Consider the following 18883-nt stretch of genomic DNA (forward strand, 5'->3'; position numbering starts at 1 on the left):
AGCCAAGAACTGGACTGTCACGAAGAGCCTTTGCAAACTTTCCTGTCATTGAATGGAGGCATTTTATTGGTGGTGTCCACTTTGCTGTCATTTGGTGTCACTCCCTCACTTGAGCAGATGTGTCTCATATATCTGACATGATCAACCAGCTATTGCATCTTTATTAAACTTGACACCTGTGGCGTGGGTTCTTTCCAGAACTTGCAACAGGATGGTGTCATGCTCTGCCTTATTTGCAGCAGCATTGATCATATCATCTGCTATGACATGGACACCTGGGATGTCTCCAAAACACACATAGTTTTTCTCCCGGAACACCTCGCTAGCAGATTTGATGCCAGAAGGGAGTCTGTTGAAGTGATATCGCCTCCATGGGGTGTTGAGTGTGTACAGTTCAGCTGACTCACTGTCCAGCGCTACTTGTCAGTAGCCATCTTTTTCATCAAGGATGATGAAGCCTTCCTTCCCTGCCAGGTTTCTCTGGACACCATCAACCGTGGCAATGGAGAAATGTTGCTTCTTGACTGCTTTGTTAAGGTCCCTGGGGTCTAGCATTCAGTGTGCCTCCATCCCCATGCAACATATTGGCGTAATGCAGAATGAGATGACATCACATCACGCTGCTGTGTAAACTACATGTTACCAGGAATTCTGGAGAAGATATGTGGACTTGCAACAGCCAGGAATTTAGGAAAAGGCGTGTTTAGCCCTACAAAACTATAGTATAGGCCAGGGTGCAACTAGCAGGGGATGGCAAACCTCTTTTAGCCTGAGGTCTGAATTTGGGGGCTGCATTCAGTGGTGGGTGGGGCTGAAGGCAAAAATGGGGGGGGGAATACCAGCATATTTTAACTTAAGGATAAATTTTAATTTAAATATCACATTTTAATGAGAACTTTCCTAATTTTGCACTTTTGAATCACCATACGAATTGAAACACTGTTATCCTTTGAAATTCACGCCTCTCTGAATTTTGCAATATAGTCCTCCAGTCAAAAAATGCATACAAAACAATGAATAAGGGAAAATAAAAAAATGCATTATATTAGGAAAATTGCATGCAAAAAATGTTTATAATAGGCAAAAATGAATTAAAAATGCATGTATTAGGAGAAATTTGCACAAAAAAGCTTATGAATATTCATGCAAACATATTTTTAAAAAGATACTCAAAATTTGGGATGAACTAGACCGGAGAAATTCTTCAAGTTTCAGATGAACTTAAGATAGGAAAAATGAGAAACCTAGAATAGCTGGAATTGATAGTTTTGTCCATCAATGTTTGGGGGTTCCCAGAGATATCTGGACGCCATTGTGAGAAAGATCCTACACAGATCCTACATCTTCTAATTCTAAGAGCCTACATGGTAGGAGGTGTTGATGGTAATCCTTTGAATGTATACTCCCAGAAAAAAGTAAATGAATCCATCCTTCTATAATTCATAGAATCATAGAATCATAGAATAGTAGGGTTGGAAGGGGCCTACAAGGCCATCGAGTCCAACCCCCTGCTCAATGCAGGAATCCAAGTCAGAGCATCAAAATTGATCTACTGCCCTTTTGTCCTGCGTGTGTCAACAGTCCCTGGACAGCGGGCGCTCTACTTGGATTTCCTCATCGGTGTACCAAGGTCAGTTTGACTGTTAATGAAAAGACAGAGCGAGGTCCGAACACAACAAATCTATCAGGTGTTTCGGTCCATTTACGCTGCTGCTGTTGGAAATTCAGTGCAAGTTCAGCTGATTAACAGGTGAGTTGGGAATATTCCCTCTTTTATGTTGTGCCGTATGCAGTTAGTCTGAAGGCTTTGATGGCCTAAACCTGAGTTTCCCAAAATGGATGCCAACCTCCCAACAGGGAATAGGAATCACGGAAGTGGTTCCTCTCTGCCTTTATGGTGGAAAAAAATTACAACAGCCCACCAGCCCAGCCTTCCTAGCCAGCTGGCATCTCCATTAATTGTTTTGCAAATTCCTTCCTGTCCAGGTTCTCTAATTATTTCTCCTATTTCTCTTTCCTCTCGCCACTAGACATATTTAAGAGTTCTGACATATATTTTAATGTACTTAGAGACAGTTACGCTTTAGTAATTGGAGCAAATAACTTTCTGTGTGTGTGTGTGTGCGCGCGCGCGCACACACACGTTGGGGAGCTTGCAGTACAAAAGAAAAACAGTCAGATTTAAGAGCTGAGGGCTTAGTTTTGCTCATCACAGATTGTCACTGATCACCAGACTGAATGCCTGGTGCCAAAACATAGTTTCGAAATTCAGATTCTGCTATATGAAATTCAGTTTTCCAAATTATTCCGTTTGGGGTTCAAATTATACATAGCTGCATTTGCTTCAGCTTGCTTAGCAGAGGAAGCATGGGGGCGGGGGGCAGTTCCAGTAGGCAAGAGAGATTCTTAAAAAACAAATTTTCATTTTCCCACACAGAAAAATGAAGTTGCTTCCGGTTGTCCTGCTTTGTCTGGTTGTGTTCCCTAAAGGTCAGCTGTGTGGTAAGTGTGTGTGCATATTATCTGGGAGAAGATGCCCTCTCCTTCTTCACATCTGGTCACCCTAAGCTGGCAGTTGGATGGGAAGCAGGAAGGGAGACCAAATTCACAGAATCTATGAAATGGGGCTTTGGAGGTAGTCTTATCTGAGAAGGTCCACAAAAGGTTATTATTTTATTTAGAGAATTTCAACCCCCCTTTTCCATTCCTAAAATCCACATAGTGGTTTACAACAGAATTATAACACATAATAACTGTGAGACCGTGCCCAAGTTCAGGGGGAGCTATAGCCTGGGACACAGATTCTGAGTCAGACAGAGATAGGGATGGCAGAGAATTCCGCCATGGACCCCAATGAGAGTCTCCCCTCTGGAGTCTGTGGCGGAACGGAGCATTTACCTCCACCTCCATCCAGAATCCTTCTTTGGCCAGATCCTGCCCTTGTCAATCCTGCGGAACCACCGGCCAGCTACATACACCACCATTGCTGTGCTATATCACTGGCTGAGGGGTCACTCTGGATGCAAATGGCGTCAGCTATGCCATTTGCAGCGGCTAAGCTCTTAGATTAAGCTAGCCTATCGTGGGAAAAACCACAGACGCAAATGGCATAGTGCACGCCATTTGTGGCTGTAAAGCCCTCAGCTTAAGCTAAATGCAGCCATTTACGGCTGCATCTAGCTTTATCTAAGAGCGGACACCATTTGCGTCTGGAGTGAGCCCTCAGCCAGCAATACGGCACGGCAAGGGCGGCCATATCGCTGGCGCCATGGAGCCGGCCGACGGCTCCATGGAATCGCTGCAGAGCAGAGACGGCTGAAGAGGATTCTAGGGGGAGGACCGCGGGTGGATTCCAGCCCAGACCAGCAGGTAGGGAATCTGCCCATCCCTAGACAGAGACATCTGGTGAGACACAGCAACCGCCAAAGAGGCAGGTTTGCCACTGCCTTGTACGTAAACCAGAGCAACCAGCAACAGACTTTGCTAGAAACAACACTTTGATTATCTGGAATTGCTGCTTTCCCGCTTTCACTAGAACTCTATGAACCTATTTCGATTCATTCTGTCTGTGGAACAGAGAGAAGTCAAAGTCTTACGTTGTGATCCGTTAGCTATAAATCTTTATTGAGACTCAAAAGGCTTACAGCTAATTACTAGAATTACTGCAATAAAAAGTTCACTGTGACTTGTGTCTCACCTTCAAGAGCTCAGGTTCTAACTTACTCCTGGTGAGAGATGGAGTGAGCATGAACTAGCTGAAGAAGGTTTGAACAGATAGGATATATGTGCTTCAGTTGTTCTCTGTGTTGCTGGGTGGGCTGGCAAGCCTGATGTCCTATATGTGACCAGTGGCGGGTTATAACCACAGGCTATAATCTGTGATTGTACCTGGTTGGTTGTGTGTGATTGGTTGGATGAATAGAGTGGCTGAGGTTCCGCGTGGTTGAAGGTATATTTAATTTCTGAGTGGGTGTTGAGAGTGTGTGGGAAGTTTTGTTGTGGTGAAGATGTGCTTGGAAAACTGTGACACAGGGAGATGTTACCTCTATTCCAGTGACTATTCCAGTGGGGCAAGAACAGATATGGTAGGAGGAGGGAGTTGGGACACCAGAGTAGAATGGGTTACAGGTGTTTTTACACTGCTCCCCTTCTACCCTCTCCACTAGCTCTCATGTACCTGGTAACTCATTTACAGAGCCCTCCTGTCTTGCGGTTCTGCTATTTAACACTATTTAAGATCACACTCATTCACGATTTAATCGTGGATGAGGAAGTCTATCTGGCGTATATTACGGAGACTCGGGTTGGTGAGCAGGGTGGGGCTGACCTGACCCACCTCTGCCCACCTGGCCGCTTGGTGCAGCACCAGTATAGGCTGGAGGGCTGGGGCGGGGGGAGTCACCATGGTTTACAGAACCTTAGTGACAGGTCTTAAACAGCAGGAAGGTTAAGATGGGAGAACTCATCTTGAAACATTGCCATTCCTCTTCAGTACAAATGCTCGCAATTCTCCTCTTGTTAGTCTAACAATTAGTCCCCTTGGTGCAGACATCAATGGCTGTGTCACCTCATTGAAACGGGACATTCTTAAGCTGATGGTCAAATGGGAAGATGCAACCTGTCTTCAGAATCAGCAAGGCCTGCCCCCAAACCTCCTGCAAACTCTGCCCCGAAGCTGCAAGGAAATCAAAACGGCATTGGAAGGAGCTGCAGGTGGGTGACCCCGAAAAGGAATATGTCAGATGTCTGGAAAGGGATTTCTTTGGCCACAGTGGGCTGAAGGGAGGGGGTGAAGTTAACCTCCATGCTGTAAATCCTTATCGAATAAACTAGACACTGCATAGCCCCTTATGCCCCGAAATCAGTAGCAGTCCCATCCAGCTTTGTCTCTTCGGTTGGGTCCACAAAAGTGCTTGTCATGCAAATGTGTTTCTCATCACTGCTGAGTGCAATTAGTCCCAGCACTCCTTCTGAGCTTGAGATGAGTGTGGGATTGATCCTGCAGTAGTGCCTCCCCTTAGAGGTGCTCGGGGCACCTTAGAAGCACAGTGTGACTGTGAGGACAATTCCCCACTCTCCTCTCCAGCTCCAAGCTTGGGAAGAAGGCAGGGGTAGTCTGTATTGGGGGAGCGTGATTGTCCATGATCTCCTGCTACACTGTGGAAGTGCTCCAGACGCATCCATTTCTCAGCATGGCATTGCATATGCTCTCCAACATCCTGGCCACCAGGATGGTTAGTTAACAAAGCCGTCCAAAATGTGTGGACCCCTGATTCTAAGACTGTTACAAAATGTAATCAAAGTAATGAAGTGAGAGTTATGGTACACAATGGACTGGGGTTTCTACAGATGGACTGTATTTCCTGGGCACAGAAGAGGGTGAGATCTACCAAACCTTCTGCGACATGACTACCAATGGAGGTGGCTGGACTCTGGTGGCCAGCATCCATGAGAACAACATCTATGGAAAATGCACCCTGGGAGACCGTTGGTCCAGCCAACAGGGGAACAACGCGAATTACCCAAGTGGGGAAGGAAACTGGTCCAAGAACTCCACCTTTGGAACAGCCGTGGGATCAACTAGCGATGACTACAAGGTGAGGTTCTGTAGGCATGCTGGATCTTCCTGAGCAAAACATAAGAGATGGGCCTTTTCCTACCTACAGGCACACACACATACCTCTACCTGCACAGAGGGTTTATGGGGCCTAGCGTAGATGTAATGGTGGGGGTTCTGCCACTGCCCCCTACAACAGGTGTATTGAAACCCTTTCAGCCTGAGGACCAAATTCTATTTTGGAGAATCTCTCAGGGGCCACATTCCACTGGTGGGCAAAGAGAAAGGCAAAAGGGATGGGGCAATAAACACCAGCATATTTTAGCTTGAAGCTCTTACTGTTCAGCTGAAAATATTGGCTCAGCTCAACTCTCTATAACAGTTGCTCACTGAAAGTTGTGGGAGCCACGGTGGGATGAATCTGGGGCATAGGCATTTCGTAACATAGCAAGAGATGGGCTTTCTTCACAGACTTCTTGGCTTTCCAGAACCCTGGCTACTATGACCTTCAAGCACGGGATATGGCCATATGGCACGTTCCCAATGACAGCCCCATGAAGGAATGGCAGGATGCTGCTATCTTGAGATATCACACCGAGACCGGCTTCCTGTCTGTAGAAGGAGGGAACCTTCTCAGGCTCTATCAGGTAATTGTGGCTCCATGAACTGCCAATGCTTGGGACGTTTAGGGCTTCAGCTAGTCGGATCTCTCACAAACTGGAGGAGATGGATGTTTGAGGAGCTGGGAAGTTCAGAGCTCCGATTACAAAATGTTTAGCATGGGTATGAATGTGGTCTGTGCATTTATTTAGGTTAGAAATGCAACACCACATCACTCAACTTCTTGTTTCCAGTTGAGTTTCTAATACCACTAGGGGACGGGGAAGAAGTTGACTGGTTTGTCAACTGATGGAAGCATTCTTCCTGATCCCAGCAGTGGTGCCATTATGGCTAGATTCAGGGCAATAGCCCGAATATGGGTGGTATACCAGAAGGACTGTGTTCAAGGCCAACATCCATCTTTCTAACTAGCTCTCCCCTTCTTTCTTGCTACCCCCTGAGGTATATTTATGGATAGCTGTCATATCCATTCTCAAGGCCAAACTAGATACGAAGTTAATGGCAGGATTCCTTCCATCTACCTGCTTACGTTGTTGAATCGCATGATCCACACACACACACACACACACGCACGCACGCACGCACACACACACACACAGACACCCCTGCCCACCCCTCCCTGAATCTGATATTTGTCTTGCTAGGGAAAACTTCAGTATTTCAGTAGAGCATCTCCCATTGGATCAGTGGGAATGGGATTGTAGAGAAGAGCAATTGCGCCACTTGTGGACTGCAGTGACACGTATAAAGAGGGACAAAAATGTGTCCAAACTACAGAGATGATGCTGAGCATGGGACACTCTGTGCTCCATTCTCTATGAGCAGGCAGAGCAAAAGCACTAAGCATGCATCTCTGTGGACACAGGTTAAGTAAAGGGCAGAAAAGAAGAGAGTACCCATCCAAAGACAGAGTAAGGAAGTAACATGTGCCACAACAACCACACGTAGATAGTAAATGCAGCTTCCTTTGTTCCTGAGTCACATCCTTGGTTCATCTAGTCCAGTATTGTTGACACTCACTGACAGCAGCTCTCCAGGTTTTCAAGCAGGGTTTTTTCCTGCCCTACCTGGAGATGTTGGGGATCAAACCCGGGACCTTGTGCATGAAAAGCATGTGACCTACCACTGAGCTATGGCTCCTCCCACATAAGCTCACTGTGGAATGAGCTTCCTAGAGAGGCTCGCCTGGTGCCTACATTGTGCTCTTTCCAGCACCAGGTGAAGACCTTTTTATTCTCCCAGGCATTTTAGCGTTTTAGCTCTGTTGATTATTGTGTTTTAAATCTCTGCAGAGCTGCTAGGTTTTATTCTGGTTATCCTTTTACACTGTGGTTTTAAGCTTTTATATTTTATATTGTATTTTATGCTGTATTCTGTGGTTTTAGTTTTTGTGAACCACCCAGAGAGCTTTGGCTATTGGGTGGTATAGAAATGTAATAAATACATACATAAATAAAATAAATAAATAAATAAATAAATAAATAAGGAATCCTACGACTCATCCAGTTTCGCACTCAGTCTCCTTTCTTTCCAAGCTAAACAGGCCAAGACCTGTCTCAGGTTCGTGTTAACTTTGTTTCTTTCCTTTCAGCAATACCCGGTGAAGTTCGGCATCGGCAGCTGCCCAGGTAATAACGGTCCAGTTGTACCAGTTGTCTATGATACTGGTAATGCTCAGCAGACATCCTTCTATTATTCTCCAAATTCCAGAGGTAAGTTGTTGTTTTTTTGTATTTCCAAAGTCTCAATGCCCCATTCAATAGGCAAAAATCCAGTGTCTGCTTGGGTAGCTCTGGTAGGGAATACAAGAAAATGCCAAAGTTTGCAACAACAACAAAAAAAGTGGGATAATAATACCAGTACCTTACAGGATTGTTATATTCCTTACAAATCAATAGTGCATATGAAGTACTTTGAACCCTTGAGAGCACTTTATAAATGTTATATAGATGATGATGGGACAAGTCTCAAGTGGGAAGGAGTTCCACAGCTAAAAGCAGCTATTCTAAAATGCCTTATGGTAGGAGTGCAAAATTTGCGGCACTTCAGATGTTCTGGCTTACAACTCCCATCATCCTTCACCATTGGCTATGCTGGTTAGGGCTGATGGGAGTTGAAGGTCAAAACAGCTGCAGGGCCCAAGTTGCCCTTTCTTGCCTTACAGGTATGGAGTATGCATAGAAAGAATGTAATAAAAAGGGTGGAGTTGGCGGAGGTTTTGAGGAAACCTATACGTTACTCTTTTTTCCTATGTAGCTTGGGCCTAATGTAGGGCTTGAACAGTTTGGCTATTAGGACTGTGCACCGCTTTGGCCCGAGGCCCAAAGCCTGAGTTGAGGCGGGCTCCTTCGGGTCACTTTGAGCCCCTTCCGAAGCAAAGCGGAGGAAGCATGAAGCAACCTGAAAGGCTGAAACGGGTCAGGGGCTCTCCGAAGCCCTTGGTGCGCTTTGGCACCCTGGCCCAGCCACGCCGGCACCTCCAGGTCCTTACCTGAGCCGCCCACCTCCACCACCTTCTCTGCCACCGGCGCTGCCTTCTCCACCGCTGCCGCCTTCTCCTCCTCCACTGCTGCTGCCTTCTCCTCCTCCACCGTCCTCACCAGCTCCTGAGGCCTGGACGCACACCGGCTCTCATTTGCAGGGAGTCGCCATTTTTAAAATGGCACCTTCGTGGAAGTTCCTGGAAGTTGCCATTTTAGAAATGGTGACTCCCTGCAAAAAGATCCAGTGCACGTCGAGGCCTCAGGAGCTGGTGGAGGTGGTGATGACGGCGGCGGTGGCGGAGAAGGTAGCAGCAAGGAGAGGGCACAGTGGAGGAGAAGGCAGAAGAGGAGAAGACGGTGACAGAGAAGAAGGAGGCGGCGATGGAGGAGGCGGTGGCAGCAAGGTAAGGATCTGGGGGGTTGTGCAGGTGCGTTGGGGGGGACCCGAAGTGGGGTTCAGCCATCCGAATCCCACTTCGGGTTTGGGGCCGAGTTGGGTTGGGACCCCCCCGAATCAGCCCAAGCTGAATCAGGCCCACCTTCGCAGCTGTGAAGCAGCTTCCGAGTCAGGTCGGGGGGTCCCTGCACAGCCTGATTGGCTGTATCCTTATGCAATACATATGATTAAATACAGAGGATTGCCCTTGAATGTTAGTTATAAAATACTAAGTTCTTGGGACACTGAAGCCAGGCTGTGGTACAAGCTTCCTTAAAAAACCAACACCTTATTTTCCCAGCTGAATTTGTCCCTGGCTTCATTCAGTTCCGGGTGTTTAATCACGAGAAATCAGCAGTGGCTCTCTGTGCTGGGATTAAGGCCACTGGCTGTAATACAGAGATGGTGAGTAGCTGGACCAAAGGTAGCGGCATAAGATTTGGAGCTGGGTTGTTTCCCTGGTGCTGCTGCCACCATGATCCCCCTCACTCGGTTCCAGCCTAGACTCTCTTCATTTTCCCTTCTCTAGTTCTGTGTTGGCGGAGGAGGGTATTTTCCAGAAGGAAGTCCCCGGCAGTGCGGTGATTACACTGCTTTCGAGTGGGACGGCTATGGTACGCACACTGGCTGGAGTGTTTCCAAAGTCTTACTGGAGTCTGCAATGCTGATTTTTTACCGATGAGGGTTGGTTTTTTTTTACCGAAGGGTGACATTCACAAGCACCAGAACCATACCCTCAAAATCCTGCCTCCAAGGCTTCTCCACAGCCTACAAGGCCAATAAAACAACGTGACTAAACATAACTCTTTTGTCTCAGTGTAATTTCTTCTTTGCTTGGTCCATGGATCACCTGCGATAACCTCTTACTCTTCCTATCAAATGCTGCCCGAATTAAAACTTTAGGCTGCAATCCTATGCATTTACATGGGAATAAATCCGACTGAGCACAGAAGGGTGATGTCTGAGTAAAAATGGATGGGATCATGCTGCACATAGCTCCCCTTTGACCATCAAGCATCCCCTCAAGCAGTGCCAAATTTTAAGATAGCACAGAAGATAGGTCAATGAATGACCATTAGCCATGATAGCTAAATGCACCTTCTACGTTCAGAGGCACTCTATCTCTCAAAACCAAATTAAGGACAAACAGCGTGTAGGAACAAGAGGGTACACCAGACCAAGGTATACAGTCTTGCACGAAGAGCTAGACAGAGGAGGCCAAAGGTTATAGGGCCCAGCATACAGACCTGCTGTGCTGAAGGCAGCATAAAAACTTGAATCAAGCATCAGCCTGAGTAAAACCCAGTGTCAGCCTGTCTGAAGTTAGTAAAGATGGAGACGGGACATCACCCTAGTAGAAATCAGCTGTCAGCACGTTCTAAACAGAAATAAGGGACAGCTGAAGAGCAGAAAAGGGAAGTAATGGCAAGGCTGTGATTTGTAAGCAGGCTTTGCCAATAGCACAAAGAATGTCATCCTGCTATTAAGGCTGAGGTACCCAAACATCGCCAGAGTGCAATTTTCTTGATGTGAACAGAGGTCACTGAGAGAATGAGGTCACAAGTGACAGAAGCAGATGAATGGATAGATGTAAGGAGGTGGGAGTAAAAGAGTAACCAGTCACACGACGCATCATGTGCAAGTATAAAACTATAAAAGCAAAAGGAAGATAATGGCTGATTCACACAGCACGCTACCCCATGATGGTTTATTTTCTGGGGGAACCCATGTTGGGTTCATGTGTCGTCTGTGGGATGTTTCCACCACCCACGATGGCTTAATCTGTTCCACTCTGAGAACCCATGCTCTGCAGAATGGGCGTAGTGGGTTGTTTGCATAATCTACGATGCATAGTGGTTAGCAACCCATCGTGGCTTAATGTTATGTTTGAACCCAGTCACTGGGAGAGCTTGATCCTGGCAGGGAGTCACCTCTGCTAGCAGAAAGATGGATAGGTAACATATGCACTCTGTTCTCTCTTGTTCTCTCTTCCTATTTTAAACATAGTCAACAAATACCATGGTACCATTTTCTTTCTGTAATTGTCTTAAATATGTGTTTTTGTTAATAAACATTTTAAAACTAAAATATGAGCCTCTATTTATGAAGTAACTGTGCTGCACTGAGTCCAAGGGTAAATAACAGGCTGCAAACCCAATCCTCCGCACTAGACAGGGTTGCAGGGACCCTGTTCTTATGGGAACACTGTTATTTGATTTTTAAAAGCCCAAACAGATTTTGAACCCTATTATTTCCCTACAAGGGGAAATAACTGCCATCATGACCTGCTTTTGAGTTTTAAAAAATGCCATTGGAAGAACAATCCTGACAAATGGCTCTTTGGTCTGATCCAGCAAAGCACTCCCAGTCTTTGCAATATATTTATAGAATCATAGAATAGTAGGGTTGGAAGGGGCCCATAAGACCATCGAGTCCAACCAGCTCAATGCAGGAATTTATTAAATTTACGGCTCTCTAACTTGCTGGCTTTGGGGGGCAGAGGACCCAAAGAGCCTGCAAATGGAACTGGGCAAGGCCGAAGCTGCTGGGAGGGTGAAGTTCATGGAGCAAGCTCGTTCCCAGGAAGGTCCTGAATGAAGGCTAGAACTCTGGGGGGAAGGCGAGAGGACAGGTGCTCTGGGTGTCTGAAAGTGTCCTATCATCCTTATTTAATTAGGCTAGATATAAAGTGCACAATTCAAAGTACTGGTTATGGCCTATAAAGTCCCAAGTTTCTTGGAATGAGGTAACCTGAAAGCCGCCTTCCTCCATATGAACCAGCCCCGACTTTAAGATCTTCTGGAGAGGACCTTTGCTCTACCCTGCAATATGCAAGGTGCTTTGACAAGACTAAGGAGAAGGTATTCTCAGTAGCTGCTGCTAGGCTTTGGAGCTCCATTTCAAGGAGGCCCATTTTGTGCCCCTTCTTATGACCTCCCATCAATAGGTAAAGACCTTTTTATTTAGATGGGCCTACTTAGACTGTACTCATATCCTGCTTGTGGACTTCCCAAAGGCATCCGGTTGGCCACCGTGGAAACAGAAGGCTGGATTAGACAGGCTTTTGGTCTGATCCAGCACAGTTCTTCTTGTGCCCATCCTCCCCGCTCCCTCATTTTGGACCAAGTATCCACAGGGACTAGCCCCTTGGCTGGTTCTTTTGCACTGGGCCTGAGAGGGCAGTCCTGGCAACGAGACCCTATATATGGCTTCATTCATAAGAAGCTTCAGCTGCTGTAGGATTTAGAACACAGACAATCTGATAATTGTTGTGGGTGGAGGTGAAAGTGAGCCTTCAGATTTTGAAGTGAGCCATTTTCGAAGGGTGCTTAAATTTTTCAGCCTCGCATTCCCACAATAAGGCCTAGAAATTTACTTCACAAAGTATCGCTAAAGTAAAAAGGGGGAAAACCTGTCAGACTTCGAAACTCAGTGCACTCTCCTCCTCATTCACAGTCTCTAGAAATGAGGCTTGACTATCTGTTGAGAAACGAAGAATGATTCTTGTTTTGGGGCCTAGAAAATATAGCTCTTTTACCAACTAAGGGTGCAATCCTATGCATATCTGGACAGGAAAAAGTCCTGCAACACCCAGCATTCCCCAACTAAACACGCACAGGATCGCGTTTTAACTCCTGACTCACTGAGGAAGGGCTAAATTCACTAGAGAGATCATCAAGCACCATTTTGTGATCTGAGAGCCAGTGTGGTGTAGTGGCAAGAGTGTTGGACTAGGAGCTGGGAGATCCGGGTTCTAGTCCCCACTCGGCCATGGAAGCTCCCTGGGTGACTTTGGGCCAGTCACAGACTCTCAGCCCAACCCACCTCACAGGGTTGTTGTTGTGAGGATGAAATGGAGAGGAGGAGGATAATGTAAGCCGCCTTGGGTTCCTTGCAAGAGGAAAAAAGGCGGGGTATAAATGCAATAAATAAATAATAAATCTCTGTTGAAGGATATTTTAGGGGGGCCTCCAGATAATGCTTTAATCCTGCAATTGCCCTGCCTCAAACACAGAGTTTTACAGGAGTTCAAGTCGCCATCTTTTATTTTCCCACTGCTAATTCTGCCTTTTCTCTTATCAGAAAAAAAAAATCATTAAGGAGGAAGAAAAGATAGAATGTGCAATGTGTTTTTATCAGTGGTGCTAGGCAAGGCCATGTCGTCTTGGCTTTTCGTGCCTATGTGGCAGGTTCCTCAAAAGCCTATTTCTCTCTGGCCTTCTTGGGTGCCCCAACTGCGTCTTGGACTAAGAACCCGTCGAGAAGACTAGGGATGCTCAAACTTAGAAGCTTGGTTCCTATGGCATAGGCATGGGACTGACACCACCACTACAGACAAGCTTATAAGAACAAAATCAAGTACCATTTTATGGCCTCTGCTAAGAGATCCTTTATGTTTTCAGGGCCAGCCCTACCATTAGAGAGGGGGCGGGGGCCTCTGCAGGCAATGGTCACGAAAGGGCAGCAAACGTATTTATTTAGTTAGTTATTTCAATTACGACTTTTACTTCCGGGTAAGGGAATAGGCCCTCAAGGGACTTTCTGCCTCAGATGCCAGAATAGTTTGGCTGGCCTTGGGTGCTATGGAGCATTTTAAGACGGAAGAAGCATTGGAAGGATCATTCCTTGCGACACATTTGGAGAAAGATAAGCGGCCCCTGAGGAAGGAAAGTCCTTTGTGAAACGTATTGGGCATAATAGACGTCTTTTCAGGCACCTGGGAATATTTTCTTTTCTCTTTGGGCCTTGGGTACTATACCCTGTAGGAGAAAAGGCCTATTCTGCAGGCCTGAACCGAAGTCCCCAAGATGGAAAAGTATTAAGCATGTCATAAGAGAATTACTGTGAAAAATCAGACACAAACAACTGGGTGAGAGGGTGGAATAAACATTCCTAAGCATGGATAAAGGCCCTGACTGACGCGTTCCGAGTCTTGAGACTCCTGTCTCATGAAGACAATGGTCCCCTGTTGCTTCATGAGATAAGGAACTGCCTTGCAAGAAATTGCAAGTACTTGAGCTCAAGCTGTGCTTAGGGGTGTATTCATTAGGGATTTACAAATTACTTAACTGCCCTTCCGGCAGGGGGAGGCCATCCGTCCCTCCCCCCAGAATCCTCGCTGGCCGGCTCCGCGGCAATTTTGCGGAGCCGCTGGCCTGCTCCGGGGCGCCAGCGATACGGCCGCCATTGCCGTATCGCTGGCTGGGCTGACTGACTCCGGACGCAAATGGCGTCTGGTATGCCATTTGCGGCCGGAAAGCAATTAGATCAAACTTGCCATGATATAATTCATGATATCATCCCTGCTTTAAAGGATTTATTCAGTTTTCCCCTGGCCCCTTTCAGCACCCCAATTTCATTTTGGACTGAGAGATGATATGAAACGGCTCCCAGGGCAGCCTTCCCTTTATTTTTACTTCTGTGCTGACAGGATGATGAAGGCAACACGGCCCAGCTGCACCCAATATGGCCTCGCTGCTTCCCCACAAACGCTATTTAAGAGGGTCAGCAGCTCCTCCAAGTTTAGGGCTGTGGTCAGTTTGAGAGCTGTGGTGTGGAAGGAGGAAACGGGTCTTCACATTTATCATTATTTATGCAGGCACTTTCTTGTTTTTCTTTACCACAGAGGCCAGGTATTTCTGTCACAAAATTGGCAAAAGTAAATACGGAGACTTCTCCCTCTGCTTCATATTTTAATCGCAAGGAGTGTGGGCTCTGCGTAGGCAAGGGGGGAACGACCTGCCCGTATTTCAGACCAGTTGTTACCTACTACTTTTTAAAATTTTGTTGTTGTTGTTCAGTCGTTCAGTCGTGTCCGACTCTTCGTGACCCCATGGACCATAGCACGCCAGGCCTTCCTGTCCTGCGCTCTCTCCCGGAGCGTGCTCAAGTTCATATTCATTGCATCGGTGACGCTATCTAGCCATCTCATCCTTTTGCCTTCAATCATTCCCAGCATCAGGGTCTTTTCCAGGGAGTTTTCTCTTCGCATTAGGTGGCCAAAATATTGGAGCTTCAGCTTCATTATCTGTCCTTCCAATGAGCAGTCAGGGTTGATTTCCTTTAGGATGGACTGATTTGACCTCCTTGCAGTCCAGGGGACTCGTAAGAGTCTTCTCCAGCACCACAGTTCGAAAGCATCAATTCTTCAGCGCTCAGCCTTCCTTATAGTCCAGCTCTCACAGCCATACATTACTACTGGGAAAACCAGAGCTTGGATTAGACGGACCTTTGTCAGCAAGGTGATGTCTCTGCTTCTTACTATGCTGTCTAGGTTGGCCATAGCTTTCCTCCCAAGGAGCAAGCGTCTTTTAATTTCATGGCTACAGTCACCGTCTGCGGTGATCTTGGAGCCCAAGAAAGTAAAATCTGTCACTGCTTCCATTTCTTCCCCTTCTATATGCCAGGAAGTGATAGGGCCAGATGCCATGATCTTAGTTTTTTTAATGTTGAGTTTCAAACCAGCTTTTGCACTCTCCTCTTTCACCCTCAACAAGAGGCTCTTGAGATCCTCTTCGCTTTCTGCCATTAGGGTGGTATCATCTGCATATCGGAGGTTGTTGATAATTCTCCCGGCGATCTTAATTCCGATCTCTGATTCATCCAACCCGGCGTTTCTCATGATGTACTCTGCATATAAGTTAAATAAGCAGGGTGACAATATGCAGCCTTGTTGTACTCCTTTCCCAATTTTGAACCAATCGGTTGTTCCATCTCTGGTTCTTACTGTTGCTTCTTGACCCTCGTACAGGTTTCTCAGGAGACAGGTAAGGTGGTCTGGTACTCCCGTCACTTTAAGAATTTGCCAGAGTTTGTTGTGATCCACACAATCAAAGGCTTTAGCGTAGTCAATGAAGCAGAAATAGACATTTTTCTGGAATTCTCTTGCTTTCTCCATGATGCAGCGAATGTTGGCGATTTGATCTCTAGTTCCTCTGCCTCTTCGAAACCCAGCTTGTACTTCCGGTAGTTCTCGGTTCGCATACTGCTGAAGCCTAGCTTGTAGGATTTTGAGCTTCACCTTGCTGGCATGTGAAATGAGCGCAATTGTGCGGTAGTTTGAACACTCTTTGGCGTTGCCCTTCTTTGGAATTGGAATGTAAACTGACCTTTTCCAGTCTTCTTCTCTTGGCAAAACTCTATTAGCTCCTGTAAATGTTGCAGATTAAATGTGGGCAATGTAGAAGATTAAATTTGGGCATAGCCGACCCCATTCTTCCACTGCCCAGGGCCACCCACCAGATAATAGACCAGAGACTGGCAGGTCATGGAGCTGGTCATATGTTTAGCATCAGGGCAGCATAAGCAAATTCTATTTAATCCTGTAGTAATAATAGTGCTACAATTTAATGAAATGCAAGAGTGCACATACTCAGGATATTTCTCTTTTTTTAATCAGGGTTGGCAAACAGTTTTGCTTTGGAGGGTGGGGTTGCTTTAAAGTATCAGAAATTTAGTAGCAGCTGCAAAGCACGGAATGGCAGGGGTGGAGTGCAGAACAGAAATTTAATTGTGGCTGAATACACATGTCCCTAAAGTGCGCGCGCACACCCCTGAAAGTCCAGGGGTTAAAATTTGCTGCACCACTATGGAGACCTGCTGGGCTTTGCTATAGCGGAGCGTAAAGACAAAGTAAGTTTGTTTTTAGAGAACTACTACTATTTAACGTTTCAGCTTCAGGTTGGACAGAAAAAGAAAACAAATTGAGTGAGATCAGTGTTGTTCAGCAAACCTTCCAAGAAGAGTTTTGAGGGTTTGTGGATGCCCCTTACTCTTCTGTGTAGATGTGGGAGGACGGACTAGGTTAAAATGAGTGGAAAAAATACGGAGATTAAGAGGAACATTTCCAAGATTCACAGAGGAGATGAGAGAGAAGAACTCTTGGCAAACTAAACAATAGGTTAGGTGAGGCTGGAATATTCAAAGTCTGCCCTCAAAGAAACAGAAACCTGGTTTTTTAGTGCTGGGTCACTTGGAGCACAAAAGAAAATAAATCTTGGAAGGGATCGATAATCCTTCTGAGCTGGGGCTTCTTGCTGGCTTCATCAAGGATACAGGAACATTGGGGGTTGGACTCGATGGTCTTATAGGCCCCTTCCAACCCTATTACTAGTCTATGATTTTGTTAGAGAAGGCGAAGGTGCAAACCAACACCTGTGCTTTTGGATACATTCAAAATCAAGCTTCAGAGTCGCTTGTTTTAAGAGCATGTCTTGTGAACAGCTTTTTATCCCTCATAACTCAAGAAATAAATGCTCCTGAGGAACACAACTGCAAGTGGTCTTTTTAGAAATGCCTCGGACTATTGCCTCCTTTTCCCATGAGGCAAGTTTCTACCTTGGTCACAGCGCACATTTTCATGAAGATGTGCCTTCAAATTTCTCACTCTTTAGGACGCACATTTTCCCCTCCTGACCCAATATCCTTTATAAAACACCCTTTGAGCAGCCTCAAGTGGGGATTGCTGGTAGAAAACGACACAGGTTGCAGCTGAGCCTAATTAAGAAAATTTTCTCAGAATTACAAGAGGAGGTCTGGGAATCAGTTCAAATTTTCAGTTTTTTGTACAGGCCAAAAAAGCGGGGGGGGGGGGAGAAAGAAGGCTTCGGATTCCCCGAAAAAGTGAAAGAGAAACCTCTACCTCATATCCGTGATGGAAGTTCCCCTCAGAAGTATGGGAAATATGCTGGATTGTTATTGTTTTTGCAGTTTAAACTTAACTACATATACGCTTTGACCTTTCTACTGAATCCCCAAAATAACGTTCCTGCTTGTTTTTCAGATTTATTTTTCTTCTCTGGTCTAAAGGAACTTTAACCAAACCACCATCCCATTCCCCTTGAGAGAAGCTTTTAAGTTCCTGTGAGAAAGCACCATTTTAAGAGCCTTTCTTACTATTCCTCTGGAGAACCTCTACCTCAGGTTTACTACGCAGTATTTTAAAAAAAAAAAAGTCCCCTTCATGGATCACTGCCTTGTTGTGGCGAAGGGGCTTGCGTAACTCAGTGAAGCCATAAGCTATGCCGTGCAGGGCCACCCAAGACGGACAGGTCATGGCGGAGAGTTCTGACAAAATGTGGTCCACTGGAGAAGGAAATGGCAACCCACTCCAGTATTCTTGCCAAGAAAACCCCATGGAACGTATCACAAGGCTAAAAGATATGACGCCGGAAGATGAGCCCCTCAGGTCAGAAGGTGTCCAATATACTACTGGGAAAGAGCAGAGGGTATTTCCAAGTAGCGCCAGAAAGAGTGAAGCGGCTGGGCCAAACCCGAAAGGACACTCAGCTGTGGATGTGTCTGGTGGTGAAAAGAAAATCCGATGCTGTAAAGAACAATATTGTTTAGCAACCTGGAATGTCAGATCAATGAATCAAGGTAAGCTGGAGGCGGTCAAACATGAGATGGCAAGATTGAACATCGACATCTTGGGAATCAGCGAACTAAAATGGACAGGCATGGGCGAATTTAATTCAGGTGACCATCATATCTACTACTGTGGGCAAGAATCCCTTAGAAGAAATGGAGTAGCACTCACAGTCAACAAAAGGGTGGGAAAAGCAGTACTGGGGTACAATCTTAAAAATGATAGAATGATCTCACTACGAATCCAGGGCAAACCGTTCAACATCACAGTAATTCAAGTCTATGCCCCAACCACTGAGGCCGAAGAAGCTGAGGTTGATCGGTTCTATGAAGACCTACAGCACCTTCTAGAACTAACACCAAAAAAAGATGTCCTCTTCATCATAGGGGATTGGAATGCTAAAGTAGGAAGTCAATAAA

General features: G+C 46.0%; 1 protein-coding gene across 2 annotated transcripts; it reads left to right on the plus strand.

Annotated features, from left to right (window-relative positions):
* The first annotated feature begins 1642 nt into the window (after window positions 1–1642).
* Window positions 1643–11176, plus strand: LOC146334706 (intelectin-like protein). 2 transcript variants are annotated; one of them, XM_084824237.1, is made up of 8 exons: window positions 1643–1750; window positions 2438–2502; window positions 4549–4713; window positions 5350–5597; window positions 6046–6204; window positions 7770–7890; window positions 9399–9502; window positions 9627–11176. In XM_084824237.1, exons 1-8 carry the CDS (start codon window positions 1647–1649, stop codon window positions 9777–9779), a joined length of 1119 nt encoding a protein of 372 aa, XP_084680363.1. In that variant the 5' UTR covers window positions 1643–1646; the 3' UTR covers window positions 9780–11176. The 2 variants fall into 2 exon arrangements, with proteins under 2 accessions (XP_084680363.1, XP_084680364.1); XM_084824238.1 differs by having other exon boundaries at window positions 5374–5597.
* The last annotated feature ends 7707 nt before the right edge of the window (window positions 11177–18883 follow it).

This window comes from Heloderma suspectum, chromosome 17 (assembly GCF_057233095.1).
Source record: "Heloderma suspectum isolate Gila_16-S chromosome 17, 16-S_ref, whole genome shotgun sequence".
NCBI classification, from domain to species: Eukaryota; Metazoa; Chordata; class Lepidosauria; order Squamata; family Helodermatidae; genus Heloderma; species Heloderma suspectum.